Raw genomic sequence first — 17,149 nt, forward strand, 5'->3', positions numbered from 1 at the left:
AGGATGTGCAAAGGAGTCTCGTAGCTGTTTTTCTCTGACTGGTTCCCCGTTTAGTTTATCGTGTGTACAAGTACGTATAGCTAAACTTTTATGTGTGGTTGATGCAGTACACAGTCCTACCGATGGTGTCAAAAAGTATTTTAGCTCATTCAATGTCCATTTATTCTGTTGGGCGCTTTGGGCTGAATTCTTACATGAACAGTGCTATACAAATAAAGTTATTATTATTGTATAAAGTACAACAGTCATTCTTGTTTAGTTAAACTACATACAAATTAATTGTGTGTATCCATGCCACCAAGTCTTTTAACATAAATGATAACTTGGCTGGTTAGCGAGTAAAATGTTGATTGTGAGGTAGTGCTGGAAGAAGTTCTTAAATCCTTTGCTTGAAAAAATACCAATAAGAAAATGTAAAAAACATTATTTATGTTTGACAATATGACACCATCAGTGTTGTGTAACTACACCATGGGTCTGTATCATAAAGTGTTACTCTTTGGTTATCAAGTTGTTGTTTTATTAGTCATTGTATTTGTCAAAATACATTGAATGCGTTATGCCTAAGAAGACAAATAACATTCGATCACAAAATTACTTTTCTCAGCAGTGTGGGTTCTTGGGTTTGTAAAAGGTCTAAAAGCAGTAAAAGAGATGTGGAAAATCCTTAAAATAATTAAGATAAAATAACAATTAAAAGCCTTTGGTTGACACTGTCAGGGTACACATTATGTTTTTACCTTTACATGAATAGAAAACCTACAAGAATACTTTTGGATTGCATCAAACAGCGTTCTACTCTCCTCGGTAAATGACAATATTCTTATCGGTCTCGTGGATCTTGATCTCGTACAGCAGGCTGGGCGGCAGCAGCTTCACCATGTGATCCCAGATGTAAACAGCCACGTTCTCAGTGGTGCTGAGTGGACAGAAGAGAGCAGGAATGAGTGTAATTTTAATGTGAACACCATCGGGGGAACTAAATTAAACTGAAGAGGAAACTCACCTGACAACTTTGGCAAAGTATGGGACGTCCTTATCCAGGTTTTTATGGTCCAGTGGAATCATGATGACTTCCTGTAGTACAGAATAAATGTCATTTAGTCAGTAAAAAGCCACAGAAGACACTTTTCTGCTGATTATTTCAGTTTTAAGGCCTGCAATGCTACTGTTCTGATTCGCCCCACATTTCTCAACACAGAAACTGTAAATGATTGTATTTTATGTTGCTCTGTGTATGCCAGAAGGGTGAACTGTTTGCTATCACATAAGCCATATCAACTGTTGATAATACTGTATGTCTAACTTGTGATAATGCCCAAAGTTTGTGACGTTCTGCACCCAGGAGTCAGGAACTGTTAAAAATGCAGCTCGATCATTGAGATATCACGTCGGATGATATAATAAAGTATTCCTTCTTCTGTTCTTACCTCGATGCGCGCCTTCAAGTCCGTCAGGTTCATGACCATCCCGGTGTGAGCATCGATCTGTGGGCGTTCACAGGAGGAGGGTCAAACACACATCCAACAGATCGTTTGAGTTAGTCATGTAAGTGTTCTGGGGGAAATTGTGATGACTACAAATACATGAAGTGCATCAATTCTGTTCCTCCCTACTGAAGGAAAATAATTATGGTGCAGAACTAAATACTGAATTATTCTTTTTTTAATTATCAGTTACGAAACCTAAAATATTTCTCCAAATATAATTCATATTACAAATGACAGATGGCGGATGAAGCTTGAAATATATTTTGAAAAATGTCTCAAAAAGTAACACAGCAGTTTGATTTAGTATAACAACAGATAGATACTGACCTTTCCACGCACTGTTACCTCCACTGTGGACAGACAGGAGGACATTGAATGAATGGGAATGGCAATGTAAAAGCAAACAACATTTTTACAATATAAAGAGTGTGACAAACCTTTGTAGTTGTGTCCGTGACCGTTGGGATTGTTGCATTTACCATAAACTCTTTTATTCTCCTCATCACTCAGGTGAATGCTGGAAAAGAAGTTCAGGTAAAAACAAGGAAGGAACATAAGAGAAGTGTTTATAGATGCACCTCGGACACTCAACTTTGGTTATCAATACATTGTTTTAATTAATCTCAAACCATTCTCTAGTTCTAGTTTCTCAAGTTGTAGATTTCCAAAACATGCGTTAAGATGCCAGTTTATGGGTATCAACAGAGGTTCAATTGGGCGGGGGCTGTCAGGAGGTTATATGCCAACGCTCTAGTCTTTCGTCATCAGCAAATATTCAGCACTGTAACTTTACAATACATGTGTTTAAAATGCGTGCTATGCTGATAGAAAACGCTGCTGCATGTCAAATCAAGCGCTTCCTAAACCGGCAGAAACCAGGCAGAGAGCATGTCGAAAGGTATGTCAAAAATATATGAATTAAAAGACATAGTGTAGTCTGCCAAAAATATCTGAAAACAATATAGGATTGTATTTCAGAGAAATCTGTTTTTGAAAATATGTAAAAAAACAACATAGCCTACTGTAGTATAGTATGTCGAAAATATGTAAAAAACAACTTAGTATAGTATGTCGAAAATATGTAAAAAACAACATAGTATAGTATGTCGAAAATATGTAAAAAACAACATAGTATAGTATGTCGAAAATATGTAAAAAAAACAACTTAGTGTAGTATGTCGCAAATATGTAAAAGATAGTAGGCTAGGTCAAAAATATCAGAAATACTAACATATTTTAGTATTAAAAAAACAAAAGAAAAAATGACATACTATAATATGTTTTAAAATGTAATAGTACCGGATTGGTGCATTTAACAATTGTTGTTGATTTTTTCAGTTATCATTTCTGTGATTACACACAGAAATGATGATGATACAAATAATAAAATGCAAGTAAGCAAGTAAAAATGATGACAGAAATAGGAGCTTAAACTGTTACTGTTACCGTAAATAACAGGGGGGGGGGGGGGGGGGGCGTCCATGTAAAATACAGATATGAATACTAATCCACATGACAATATGATAATTAAAATAAATATATTTATATATAAAACGTCAAATGTATAAACGTTATAGCCTATTGCAATTTCCATTTTTGTATACTATATGGAGCAGCCCTATAAATAAACCAACAGGTAAAGTCAGTGCTGTAGTGATCACTGATACCCCTTTCACACCAACGGTGTTTCAGGGCCGGTTCGGTGCTGGTGCTTGAAAAGCACCGGGTATCCTGTTCACACCGCAGCGGAGCAGCGTCATAGCTCCGGAATCCGGTTCGTTTCGAGCACCAAAAAGTTGTCCGTCTAGAAGCAAGAACCGCATACGTCACGCTTACGTCGGAGGGGGGCGAGATTAACCTGAGCTAACACTTAAGGCGAGTACGGCAAATAAAAGTTGTAACAAGCAGTAGTGCTGAGCAAAGTGACTAGAACGCAACCACACACTTGTTAAAAAAAACACACTTTATAAAGTCAGGCAACACTAACCAGGCTTCGTGTGATTCTGTTTATTTGTACCTTACTTTGACCATCCGTTCGCTGTTATTGATCATTGTGGAGAGCAGGCAGACGTTTTGTTTGTTATTATAGCAGCTATCGGATGGAATCAATACATGGGCTGCACAGGTTGTCATGTCCGACTATCACAAGTAGAATCATAATGAAAAATACGTCGGTAAAAAGTGCCTGTAGAAAACTGCTTAGCAAGTAGTCAGTTTAGCTTCGGTTGCTATGCTAACATCACCCATGTTATACCAGAGAAACTTTCATAACAGCGTTGTGATGCCAAACAGCGTCAATTCAGACTGACACCAAACAGCGTCAATTCAGACTGACACACATTCACTTAAGGGGAACTGGGGATATGTATCAGCTGCTTGTGTGACAGTCAGACAGTGAATACTTTAGAGCCGTGTGAGCTAACCCGGAGCTAACGGGAGAATACACTCGTGGAAGAGCAGCCGGCCAGCACTGCAGCGGTCGGTAAATGCCGCTGAAACACATTAATAAACAATGAACCACGGCACTCTGGAGAAAAGTATAAGGTTGGAGAAGTCGTTATTTAATTTAATCTGGCTTCGTATGATTAAAAGCAACGCAGTCCCCGGCCCGTTGTTATTGTGAGGTGAGCTCCGGCGTTGGGGAGAAACTCAGCGACGTAAACTGTGACGTCATGACGCAGCAGCGGCAGCACCAGTCGGGCTCTGAGCGGTGTGAAAAGAGCCGGCGCTAAACCGAAGAACCGGTTCTGAACCAGAAAAGCTCTAGCACGGAGCTTGAACCGGAGTTGCGTTGGTGTGAAAGGGGCATGATTCATACACTGGGGTTACATAATTCAATCCAGGAACTACAGGTTGGGGGTATTGTTTCCGCACGGACAGATATGTTGACGGTACCTCCGGGGTACCTACTGTGGCCCTTTCTCATGTCATCAAATGGTAATGGTATAATAAGATAGAGATATAAAACTGCCAAAGGTTTTGTTCAATTCAAATGTTTGGCAGTAAACAAGGACGGCTATCGGTAACATTGAACGGTCGCTTGTTGTACACTGTAGACAGGATAAACGGACTTCCATACCGGGAAGCAGCAGACTATATCCGTCGACCATTTCTGTCCTAACACGGCTACCTTTAATTTAATTAACAACCCTGCAACCTGGTCACGCTTCCCAACTTCTATCGGCACAAACCACTATGTGTATTACCGCGAGATTTAGGTAATAAGTATATAACGTTTGTATATAGCGGTCTGTAAATAAAAACGTAATGACGTAGCTGCTACCTGTACCTGTGGAGTCGGTGGCAGGCGCTGAAGCTCTGGACTCGGGTGATGTATCCGAGCCGCTCCGCTGCACCTTCGGTCACTGAGGATCCAGCCATGGTCGATATTCTACCTGAGAGGGTCCTGAGACTGTTTGCTGAGAGCTGGGATCGGGGATCGGGATGAAAAGGTCCGCTGCTGCTCGAAGCTCCCGCCCCCCGTGACTCAAACTACCCGGCCATTGGCTCAAAGCAGGGCGTAAAGTAGCTCACATGTCCCAGATAGTTATCAAAACCCCTCAGGCAAACATCAGTCTGGATACTAGGGGTGGGCGATACCACAAAATCTGGATTCGATCCGATACCAAGTATTTCAGGGCCAGTATCGCCGATACCGATATCGATACTGATACTTTTTAAAATGAAAAGCGTCTTATATACTTCCATATAGGGGAGACCTGCATGACATGATTTTTGAGCTGAAAGCATCATAGACTAAATCTGAATTCATTTTCATGAATAAAGACAGGACCGTTTTTATAGACAAATAAACGTTTTATTTTTGCAAATTTAAAGTGCAAACATGAAAAATAACAATACAAAGTGGCCAGAGTAGCGAACTGCCTTCTTGCACACATCACAGCTCGCTACGTTTTCATTGTCAGTTGTGAAATAGCTCCACACAACGCTCCTCTTTCTCTCAGCCATCATGCGCGTGTGTGTGTGTCGCACTCGCGAGTCGCTGGCTGCTGCTGTCCTGCCCTGCTGGCTGCTGTCTATGGGCATAGATATGTCTCGTAATTATTTGTGTGAACAGAAAAATAATTTGTGTGTAAATATGTGATTTGTAAATGTAAAACACCATCCACAAATGCATTTAAAAGATTTGCAAACTCACAAATAAATTTGCAAATGTAAAACGGATCTGCAAATACGCTAAATATTTTCACAAATAAAAAAAAGATCTGTGAATATCTCTTTAACATTGACAACTTTCGATCAGGCATTTGTGAATCCATTTTGTATTTGTCAACCAAAAATGCGCTTGCGGATCTCAAATCTCTGCTTGTGGATCTCAAATCTCTGCTTGTGGATCGTCTTTTTACACACACGGAATTTTGAGACATACTTTCCGCCGGTCTCGGCAAAAAATCTACTCGTGTCACTCGGTTGTTTTCGGAAACCACGTGATGGCCTGCTGATGACAACATTTCCGCATGATTTCAAAGTAAGAGCATGATGGTTTGTTTAATACTCTGTTTTTGTATTATAATGAACAGCGGAACGTTAGATGCATTCTTCATCACCATCATCATCATGTTATAGTGATACAGTTAGTTTGTGTTAGTTTATTGGTTCAATACAGCATATATCGAGCACATTCGTATGCATTGATGTTGAAGTACAGGCTCTGCCACTTTCGGGTCCCGGAGCAGCTGGCAGCGAAGCAGCCCAGAGGAAACTCTTTCTTCATTGTTTTTTGTGTATTCAGTCAAGCGGGTCAAAGTTACAAAGCACTTCACATCTTATTAATCGGCCAAGTTTTACCTTACCAGTACAGATAAGGTCATCTGTAAAAAAGCACCGTATTTAGGTTAGCCTTCATAGTAAGGCTACATCAAATGTTATAATATTCATTGTGTCCTTTCTACTGTATATGCATATATTCCTGTCTATTGCTTTCATTTGTATTTCATGTTATTATGTTTATACTTGTTTCCACACATTTCACAATTTGGGATGAATGAAGTATCTATCTATATGTCCGTCTGTCCGTCCGTATAATATAATATATGTGAACTTCGTAATTTGAAAAATGATTGATTCGAAAATGATATGCTGCTACAGTACAGTACAAGTAGCCTACTTCTGGGTGTTTCATTCAAGCTCGGCTCCGTGTGTGTCTGTGTGGCACGAGTGAGCGAGCGAGAGAGAGAGAGAGAGAGAGAGAGAGAGCAAGATTGTTGTTGCTGCGCTAACCGATATTAGAAGCTGTTTCTACAACTAAGTGAAAGGAAAGTCCTCTCCTGTCAGATAACGTCAGCTCAGTGAGGTAAAGGACTCTCAGTGTTTAGATAGTTCACTTTAGTCTAAGTTATCTCAGTGGGTCTCAAAACAGTTTGATCACCATTTATGTAAACAAGTATTTCCGAGGCACACTTCATATGATCATTATAGTTAGGCTATAAAACAATAAGAGAATAAATGAAAAACAGGTATGAAATACTATATGACAGTAAAACAAGAATACAGTTTAAAAAGGGGAGTGATTTGTAAAATATCCATAAAGAAAAAGTACATCTGTTTACAGTTCTGTTTCATGGGTGTCTATCTATCTATCTATCTATCTATCTATCTGTCTATCTGTAGACAGACAGACAGATAGACAGACAGACAGACGGATGGATGGATGGATATATGGATATATAGATGGATGGATAGATGGATATATAGATAGATAGATAGATAGATAGATACCTCATTCATCCCAAATTGTGAAATGTGTGGAAACAATAACATTAAATACAAATGAAAGCAATAGACAGGAATATATGCATTTAATGTAGCCTTACTAAGGCTGACCTAAATACGTTATTAACCGGCCTAGTTTTACCTTACCAGTGCAGTGGTAAGGTAATCTGTAGAAAAGCAAGATGTGAAGTGCTTTGTAACTTTGACCCGCTTGACTGAATACAAAAAAAACAATGAAGAAAGTTGAACCAATAAACTAACACAAACTAACTGTATCACTGTAACATGATGATGATGGTGATTGTTACGACCCTGGGTCGTTATGTCATTTGTGTGTAGATATTGTTCCCTCCTCCCGTATCTGTCCTGTTGTGTCCTACTTATACCGTATACTGGTCCTCTTGCTTGTCTTGAAAACCTCAGAAAAGAAACTACTTTAACCTGTCCTTGTTGGACACGCTTTAATTTATGCAAAAGTGTGAAACCCTTTTCTTTTGGTTGATTCTCGTTTTCTCCTGTTTATACGTCAGAGTAGGTAAGAAGCCTGTACGTTTATTTTTCTTATTTGTTAGGCAATATTTATGTGTTCAGAGATTTGTTTGTTTTGTGGGTTGTTGCGTTTCTTTGTTAAAAACTTTGGTAATTAAAATGACCAAACGGCATTCTCTGTCTCGGTGTCCATGTTCTTGGGAGTGGGAAGAGTTGGGAGAGGGCAATTTTATGCTGCGCCTAGTTTCCCCTAGATCTGGGCGTAACAGTGATAAAGAATGCATCTGACATAGCCGTGGGAACATGTTTCAAATGGGGGGTGCTGTGGGGATGACACCAGGGCCGGTTCTGACCAATTTGCTGCCCTAGGCAAGATTTTAGCTGGCATCCCCCCCCCCCCCCCCCCCCCCCGTCGAGGCGTGCAGGAAACTAAACCCACCTCCCCTGAACATGGGTCGACTGAAGAGTCTCGTCATGCCTGCCTACAAGAAGTAGCGCTGAGCAAAGTGACTAGAAGGCAACAACACACTTATAAAAAAAAAAACACTTTATAAAGTCAGGCAACACTAACCAGGCTTCGTGTGATTCTGTTTATTTGTACCTTACTTTGACCATCCGTTCGCTGTTATTGATCATTGTGGAGAGACGTTTGTTTTGTATTATAGCAGCTATCGGATGGAATCAATACATGCGGCTGCAACTTAAAGGGGACCTATCATGCAAAATGCACTTTTGTACGTCTTTTATACATGAATATGTGTCCCCGGTGATCCAGGGAACTCACCAAGTGTCAGAAAACACAACCCTCTCTATTTTCCTCCATACCCAAATCTCTAAAAAAGAGGCTGCAACGGATCTGATAAAAACTGATCCAGATTTGAACACTGTCCTGACGTCAGGACGGTGGCGCTACGGCTATTGGGCCAACTCCACCAATCAGGAGGAGACAGCCATGACCATTGCCGTTCGAAAGCGCTGGAGACGCTGTAGTACATATGCCAGGCCAGTAAATGGTGCTGTTCTCACTGAATCTGCCCTTGCAGAGCAGAGCTAAAAAAAAGTGCAAATTGAGCAAAATGAGGCATGGCTAAAATGCATGATCTGTTTGGTATTTTGAAAACAGAAACGTATAAATATACCTTATATAGGTATGGCCCTATATCATTTAAATATACCATGATAGGTCCACTTTAAGGGGAACTGGGGATATGTATCAGCTGCTTGTGTGACAGTCAGACAGTGAATACTTTAGAGCCGTGTGAGCTAACCCGGAGCTAACGGGAGAATAAACTCCCGTGGAAGAGCAGCAGCACTGCAGCGGTCGGTAAATGCCGCTGAAACACATTAATAAACAATGAACCACGGCACTCTGGAGAAAAGTATAAGGTTGGAGAAGTCGTTATTTAATTTAATCTGGCTTCGTATGATTAAAAGCAACACGATCATCGACCCGACGCAGTCCCCCGTTGTTGTTGTTGTTGTTGTTGTTGTTGTTGTTGTTGTTGTTGTTGTTGTGAGCGCCGTTGGGGAGCAAATCAGCGATGTAAACGGTGACGTCATGACGCAGCAGCGGCAGCACCAGTCGGGCTCTGGGCGGTGTGAACAGAGCGGGAGCAGAAAAGGGAAACCGGAGCTGAACCAGAAAAGCTCTAGCTCGGAGCTAGAATGGGAAAAGCACTGGTGTGAAAGCCGCATTATTGACATGTTGGACAGCTTATATAAAAAGGCTTAAAATGTATTTAGTATTGTATTAACATGTTTTAACACGTCACATCCTCTAAGGGGGTCCGGGGGTATGCCCCCCCGGGAAGATTGTTTTTAACATTTTAAAGTAAAATGCTTCAATCTGGAGCACTTTGAGCATAATTACAAGAGACTGGATCTAGGAGGTACAACTCTAAAACACCCATATGAAGAAGATCGGTTTACATTTTAATAATCAAATAAGTATGTGAACATAACCAATAACCTACCATAGCCAATAACAAATAAATGTAACGTACTTTATTTTTGTTGTTCATTTATATCTTATTTTACGTAGTTAACAGTTATTTATTTATGCATATTTTTTAATCTCTCCAGTTTTAAAGGATATTTTTGGTTTACTGTCTATAGTATACATTGGAATGATTTCAAACCTGTTTTTATTTATCCTAATAATTATAAAGGAGTGCCTTGGAAATATTTGTTTACATAAATTGTGACCAAACCGTTTGAGACCCACTGAGATAACTTAGACTAAAGTTAACTATTTAAACAGTCCTTTACCTCACTGAGCCTCTCAGGGGAAATGGAAAATGTAACCGGGGTGAAAAGGGTGTTATCTTTACTTAATTATGAATGTTGTTACATCAATGCCGAAAATTAGTTTTTTTTGTATTATATTTGTATTATATTTCCATTAATCTTGTGGACGTGCAGATTCCCTGTCCTCCGTCAGGGGGTGCTGCAGCACCCTCAGCACCCCTACTTCCCATGGCCATGGCATCTAATGCCGCGTTTCCACTACACAGCCTCGCTCGGCCCCGCTCGGCCTCCTTTGGCCGCGCCCGGCCTCGTTAGGACCAGCTCACTTTGTGGCGCGTTTCCATTACAGTTTAGGAACCGGGTCAGTATCTATAGTAACAGTGTAGGCGGAGCGACGCTGCTTAAAACTGCCGTGACGTCATCTTCAATGCGACACAACAATGGAGATGTGAAAGCGATCGTTTGCTTGTTTTTTGCTGTGTGGTTTATTATCACAAGAAATAGACAAGAGTTGTTTCGAAAGAGGCGACGTATAGCAAGACGAGGTATAGAAGAAGCTGACGCGAGAGTTCGGGCAGTCCTCCTACGCCGCAGAGACTACAGGACGACTCGAATCACTACTAACTACAATGCTACTTGGTAAGCTAACGTTCGCTAACTAGCAATGTGTTTAGGCTCACTCTCCCTATACGACCAAAGTATTTCAAGTATTTAATTAATTGTAGCTACCACTTTTACGTATTAAAATATGTATGCTTTTGTTTGTGTATTTCAGAAGTTACCGACCGAGCTACCGAGTGGTGGAATGTGATTGTTCCATCTTTCACACACTCAGTGGGTGGAGAACTTCAGGATGCCTGAGGAAAACCTACGTGTAATACCTAAATATTCATTGTATTGTATTGAACATAAATACATCTTTTCTTTTTCACATACATGTGTTTGTCAAATTATTTAAACCAAAAAAATGTTATCAGAATTGACTATTTAGTAAATATTTGAATTTCAAGCACAAGTACTGCCCCCATAATAATAATCTAATAAATTAAGCAAATATCAAAGCAAACTATAAACATAAATACAAAAGTGTAAAACACAACAGAACTATATTCATAAATGCAAGTGTAAAAAATTGTTAACATGGATGGAGGCTAAAGTATCCACAGCATAAAATAATATGATTATGATGGTTTGTCTGAAAGACACAGCCTCAAGGTTCAAGGTTTTTTATTTTGTCATACGAACATAGCTAGTGTAGTTATGACAATGAACATCTTAGGTCACAGGCTCCTCCAACAGTGCAACACAATAACCCAGATCAACAGAAATATAGTGCAAGTAAATATTAAGCGCTGTGCACCGCTCTCTTTGTATAGGTGTTTTCTTTTGTTCTCTTCTCTTTGAAATATATAAGCAATGTGTTTGAGTCTAGCACAACGAGGGTATTACAATTGAGTAATTTTTCTACATGTATTTATCATGTATTCTTAATACCATTATGTAATGTTATGTTTTAGAGGAGGACCTCAAGCTAGCAAACTCAATTTCAAACAGTATGCAGAGTTGTCCTGCTAAAGAGTTAAAATGTATTATTTAACCAAGTATTTATTCTCTTATTTGCTTTAATTGCAACAGATGATAAAGGTTTCACTGTGATAAGTATTCTCTTAAATCCATAAACCCCTGTACAGTGCTTTGTGGACGATGGTGTTTATGATATTTCTGACTGCAGAGGGACGCCTAGATGATGCCATCTTTCTGTGCGATCGCTGGTGGGTGCAATTATTTATCAACAAGCAATAAGATAAGACATGGCATTGATTCTGCTGGGCCAGTTGCCGTTCCTGCAGGGCCAGATCCTCTCCTCCTCGGTTTGTGCTGTTGATGCAGAGGACGTTGTGTCCTCCTCGCTGTTCCTCCTCGCTAGTCCCAATGTAATCATCTAGAACAGAAACATGACTTGTAAATTCCACAAACTACTGCAGCACAATACTATAAATAGCAACAACAACTATAGAAAAGACAAACTGAACGTAAACAATGGCACATATGGTGTTAGCAAACAATAGCTCTCGCTAATGCTATCTGCCTAGCTAGCCTTCGGGGCTCCATCGGGGTTGTCGAACATAAATGTAAGGATAAAATAGACTTATTTGTTAGAAGTGAGCTTTAAAACAGATAGGGACACAAAGCAGGGACACAAAGCAGGGACACAAAGCTTTCAAGCAAATAACACAGCGTTAGCAAAAACGTACCATGCAGACTCCAGTAACGCCGTTGGAGAGTCCAGTGTCTGTGTAGAGACCTCCTGAAAGACTTTGATATTGCGAGTTGTCCCGTCGAGCACCCGCTGGACCTTATCATCTGCAATATAATGGACGTCGTCACTTCCTCGACCGACCATGGTGTGCTTTTCTTTGCCATTGTTGTAGCTCCTCCGTTAACAAAAATGCTGTTTGTAAAAATGGATTATCTCGCGCGCAGATTGTGACGATTCTCTCCGACCAATCAGCAGCCGAGAGCGTTGACGTCACAAACACAGCCCGGTTGCCTCTGGCCCTGGCCCCACGATTTTATGAGGCCAGAAAAACTGAGAATTAGGACCAGCCGGCCGGTACTAGGCCAAGTGGAAACGCAACCACAAACGGGCCGCTGACGTCACAGCCCTCTTAAACCGGGCTGCGCGCTGTAGTGGAAACGCGGCATAACGTTCCGCTGTTCATTAAAAAAACAGCGCTTTAAACAAACCATCATGCTCTTACTTTGAAAACCATGCGGAAATGTCGTCATCAGCAGGCCATCACGTGGCTTCCGAAAATAACCGAGTGACACGAGTAGATTTTAGCCGAGACCGGCGGAAAGGTTGTCTCAAAACTCCGTGTGTGTAAAAAGACGATCCACAAGCAGAGATTTGAGATCCAGAAGCAGAGATTTGAGATCCACAAGCAGAAACGTGAGATCCACAAGCGCATTTTTGGTTGACAAATACAAAATGGATTCACAAATGCCTGATCTAAAGTTGTAAATGTTAAAGAGATATTCAAAGATCTTTTTTTTATTTGTAAAAATATTTTGCGCATTTGCAGATCCGTTTTACATTTGCACATTTATTTGTGAGTTTGCAAATCTTTTAAATGCATTTGTGGATGGTGTTTTACATTTACAAATCACATATTTACACACAAATTATTTTTCTGTTCACACAAATAATTATGAGACATATCTATGCCCATAGCTGTCAGTCAGCTTGATAATCGGCGTTCAGGCAGGGAGCGCGCTGCGCATGCGCGAGCCTCGAGGAGGACAGCAGTGTAGAGATGGCAAATCCGGATCATTTTACGGACTCAGGGTCTTCTGAGTCAGTCATTGAAGAGATCCGGATCATACGAGTCATTTGAGTCATATGAGTCAGCATGACCAAGACCGTAGAAATCCTATTGGTGAAACCGAAAAGTTGTTGCATTTCACGAGCATATTATTATTCCATATATTTTGAATATATATATATATATTTGTATGTATATATATATATATATATATATATATAATATCTGCATGTATATTTTCTATTTCGACATGTATATTTTATATTTTATTTTTATTTCTATTCTTGTATATTTTATAGTTTTGTTTTATTGTAAAATGCCTTTTATGCTGCTGTAACAACAACAATTTCCCAATTTGGGATCAATAAAGTACTATCTATCTATCTATCTATTAAACTGACGTTATAATTAACCTCCGCTACACAGTGTATTTTGCTTTAATAAAAAATGTTGATCACAAAAAAAAGGGTTATTTTGAGTCTGCTGTTGACTCGTGCATGAGGACGAGTCTGCTGGATCTCTGGATCTGCTGCTATATACGGCTCCGAGTCCGCACGAGTCTGCTCTGCTGTGTGTTGCACACACAGCGAGTCAGGATTTGCGAATCCGAGTCTGCTGTGGACTCGTGCATGACGACGAGTCTGCTGGATCTCTGGATCTGCTGCTATACGGTTACGGCTCCGAGTCCGCACGAGTCTGATCCGCTGTGTGTTGCAGCGAGTCAGGATTTGCGAATCTGCGAATCTGCGAATCCGAGTCTGCTGTGTGGACTCGTGCATGACGACGAGTCTGCTGGATCTCTGGATCTGCTGCTATACGGTTACGGCTCCGAGTCCGCACGAGTCTGATCCGCTGTGTGTTGCAGCGAGTCAGGATTTGCGAATCTGCGAATCTGCGAATCTGCGAGTCTGCTGTTGGAGCCGCCGGCTCCTCTGAGTCCCCACGAGTCTGCAGGAAGTTTCACTGATCCGCGTCCCCTCCCCTGAGCCAAACGATCACTTCTGGCAGCTATCCTGTATACTTGCTAAAGGGTAGGTAGATGGACTGGGGTACGTTGTAATGTGATTTTACATGTTATAAAGAGAGTAGCGAGTGACGCAATTTATAGTTTTAATTTGTACGTCACACCAAGTGTGGGACTCAAGAGCCGCGTTCACACCAAGTACTTTCCTGTACTTAGTTCCGGCACTAAGAGCCCTGGCGCTTTTAACCCCAGGGTACTTAGTACAGATCGCGTTCACACCGGAGTACTTTTCCCTGAGGGAAGATTACAAGTACAGTAGGTGGCGGTAAGCACCTTAAAGTTGTTTGCAACCCGCTACAAAACAAGAGAAGAAGAAGAAAAACTGATACAGGATCTGTTTAATCGCCATGTCGGTTTTCTTTATTGCACTCTCAAGACATAACATTAAATAGAAATATTTTAAATGTAACTAAAGTGTCAGTTGTACATGTCAGTAAACATTGTCAATATAAAATAAAGTGTCAGTTGTACTATATAATAACAGTAATAACAATATAAAATAAACTCCCAGGTGTAGGGAGTCTCAGCAGCAAACCCACCTTTATTATATATCTTCCTGAGACCCACTGCATCCGTCTGCCATAAACACTATGCAAACATACATGTTAGTTTTGGCCCATAGTGGACTCCATGTTGTGTTGTGTGAAATGGGGGGGAATTAAAAGTTTAGGTCAAATAATATTTAAAATTATATAAATTGTCATATTTGTGTATGTGCCCCTGCCATTCCCCCACAAGGTTGCAACATTGATGATAAATAAATGACAAATAAAGCTTTGCCAGTTTATAACCGATGAAACATGATGGTATCAGAATAATCACTTACATGTGATGTATAGGATGCTACACAGGTCACAAAAGATAAAGTGTCAGGAGAAATAAGCTTAATCGCCATGTCGGTTTTCTTTATTGCACCCTCAAGACATAACATTAAATAGAACAATTTTAAATGTAAATAAAGTGTCAGTTGTACATGTCAGTAAACATTATATATAAAATAAAGTCATAACAGTAATAACAATATAAAATAAACTGTCCCAGGTGTAGGGATATTCTCAGCAGCATGCACACCTTAGTGCAACGTTGTGTGTCGTGTGTCAGTATTTACAAAAACTATACCAAATAAACTTATTAAATGCAGTTTGTCGCTCATCCTGCCGCTGCGCCGACGCTTCCTCATGGCGCAGCGCCCACACTTCATCCTGGTGCTGCTGGCGCTCCATCTGCTGCCTGGCGCTCCATCGAGGTGAGCATCTTGTCCTCCGTTTCCTGGGCCTTGGTGAACAGCACCATCTGATCTCCACGCAGCGACTCATTCACCACGGCACGCCGGTCCTCCAACGCCTGGGCGGTGTCAAAGAAATTCGCATCCCGTGTCTGCTTTCCTAAGAGGGGAAAATAAGCAATATACAAGTTTAGTCGCCATGTAGTTTTACAACATACTAGGAATGTGTTTTTTGTATTTTCACAAATAGAATTAAGGTTTCACAAATCTGAAACTGTGTTATAAAGAATCTTTTGACTCTGGGATAATCCAGTCCAGATTTGATGAGTCTAGGTATAGTGGTTTTAGATCAGGACCTGGTCTAATGTGGTCTACATGTAAAAAAAGCACTGAAATCTCCCTTTTTTTTATTTTCACAAATAGAATTAAGGTTTCACAAATCTGAAACTGTGTTATAAAGAATGTTTGGCCTCTCTGGGATAATCCAGTCCAAATAAATCGGCTATGCAGCGATTCAAGAGGTTCAAACACGGAGGATTGTTCCTTTTTGAAGAGTGCTTCATGTATGCTTGAACTTTGTTTAATGTTGTTGAGGCAAGTTAAACATAAAATATGATGAATATTATGAAATAAACATGATTGTGAACATCAGTTCGATGCGTAACGTTCTTTCAAGACAAAGTTACAGTGTGTGTGTACTGTGTGCTCGGGGCCGGTGTTAGCCTATTATGGCTAGCATGGCTAGCTTGATCTACTGAGCAAATAAAAGTACATCGGAGACCATTATTGTGCAGATTAAAACCCCAGTGCATGTAGTTGATTTTACCTTCGTCGTGGTCGTCATCGTTGGCCACTGAATCCGCCGTTTGTAGTCCTGCCCGAGTTTCTTTATTTTTAGCCGGTGTGTGCCGTGGGGCTGTGCACATAACCAGGTCGAGTGAAAGCTACTGAACTGGCTTCAGTGCATTCCCTGGGTCGCGTCCTCTGCGTAGATCTCCAGAAGCGCCGACACCTCCTCATCATTTCTTGATGCTTGCCATAACTGCTTTCAAAAACAAAAGCCGCGTTCACACCAAGTACTTTCCTGTACTTAGTTCCGGCACTAAGAGCCCTGGCGCTTTTAACCCCAGGGTACTTAGTACAGATCGCGTTCACACCGGAGTACTTTTCCCTGAGGGAAGATTACAAGTACAGTAGGTGGCGGTAAGCACCTTAAAGTTGTTTGCAACCCGCTACAAAACAAGAGAAGAAGAAGAAAAACTGATACAGGATCTGTTTAATCGCCATGTCGGTTTTCTTTATTGCACTCTCAAGACATAACATTAAATAGAAATATTTTAAATGTAACTAAAGTGTCAGTTGTACATGTCAGTAAACATTGTCAATATAAAATAAAGTGTCAGTTGTACTATATAATAACAGTAATAACAATATAATATAAACTCCCAGGTGTAGGGAGTCTCAGCAGCAAACCCACCTTTATTATATATCTTCCTGAGACCCACTGCATCCGTCTGCCATAAACACTATGCAAACATACATGTTAGTTTTGGCCCATAGTGGACTCCATGTTGTGTTGTGTGAAATGGGGGGGAATTAAAAGTTTAGGTCAAAT

At 40.5% G+C, this 17,149-nt stretch overlaps 1 protein-coding gene across 2 annotated transcripts; it reads right to left on the reverse strand.

The window, feature by feature from the left end:
• Window positions 1-409: 409 nt before the first annotated feature.
• On the reverse strand, window positions 410-5,072 carry pts (6-pyruvoyltetrahydropterin synthase). 2 transcript variants are annotated; one of them, XM_034130724.1, is made up of 6 exons: window positions 4,774-5,072; window positions 1,928-2,007; window positions 1,818-1,840; window positions 1,431-1,487; window positions 1,007-1,077; window positions 410-919 (listed from the first exon to the last, which is right to left on the reverse strand). In XM_034130724.1, exons 1-6 carry the CDS (start codon window positions 4,869-4,871, stop codon window positions 796-798), a joined length of 453 nt encoding a protein of 150 aa, XP_033986615.1. In that variant the 5' UTR covers window positions 4,872-5,072; the 3' UTR covers window positions 410-795. The 2 variants fall into 2 exon arrangements, with proteins under 2 accessions (XP_033986615.1, XP_033986617.1); XM_034130726.1 differs by having other exon boundaries at window positions 4,780-5,063.
• Window positions 5,073-17,149: the final 12,077 nt, after the last annotated feature.

This window comes from Trematomus bernacchii, unplaced genomic scaffold (assembly GCF_902827165.1).
Source record: "Trematomus bernacchii unplaced genomic scaffold, fTreBer1.1, whole genome shotgun sequence".
NCBI lineage: Eukaryota > Metazoa > Chordata > Actinopteri > Perciformes > Nototheniidae > Trematomus > Trematomus bernacchii.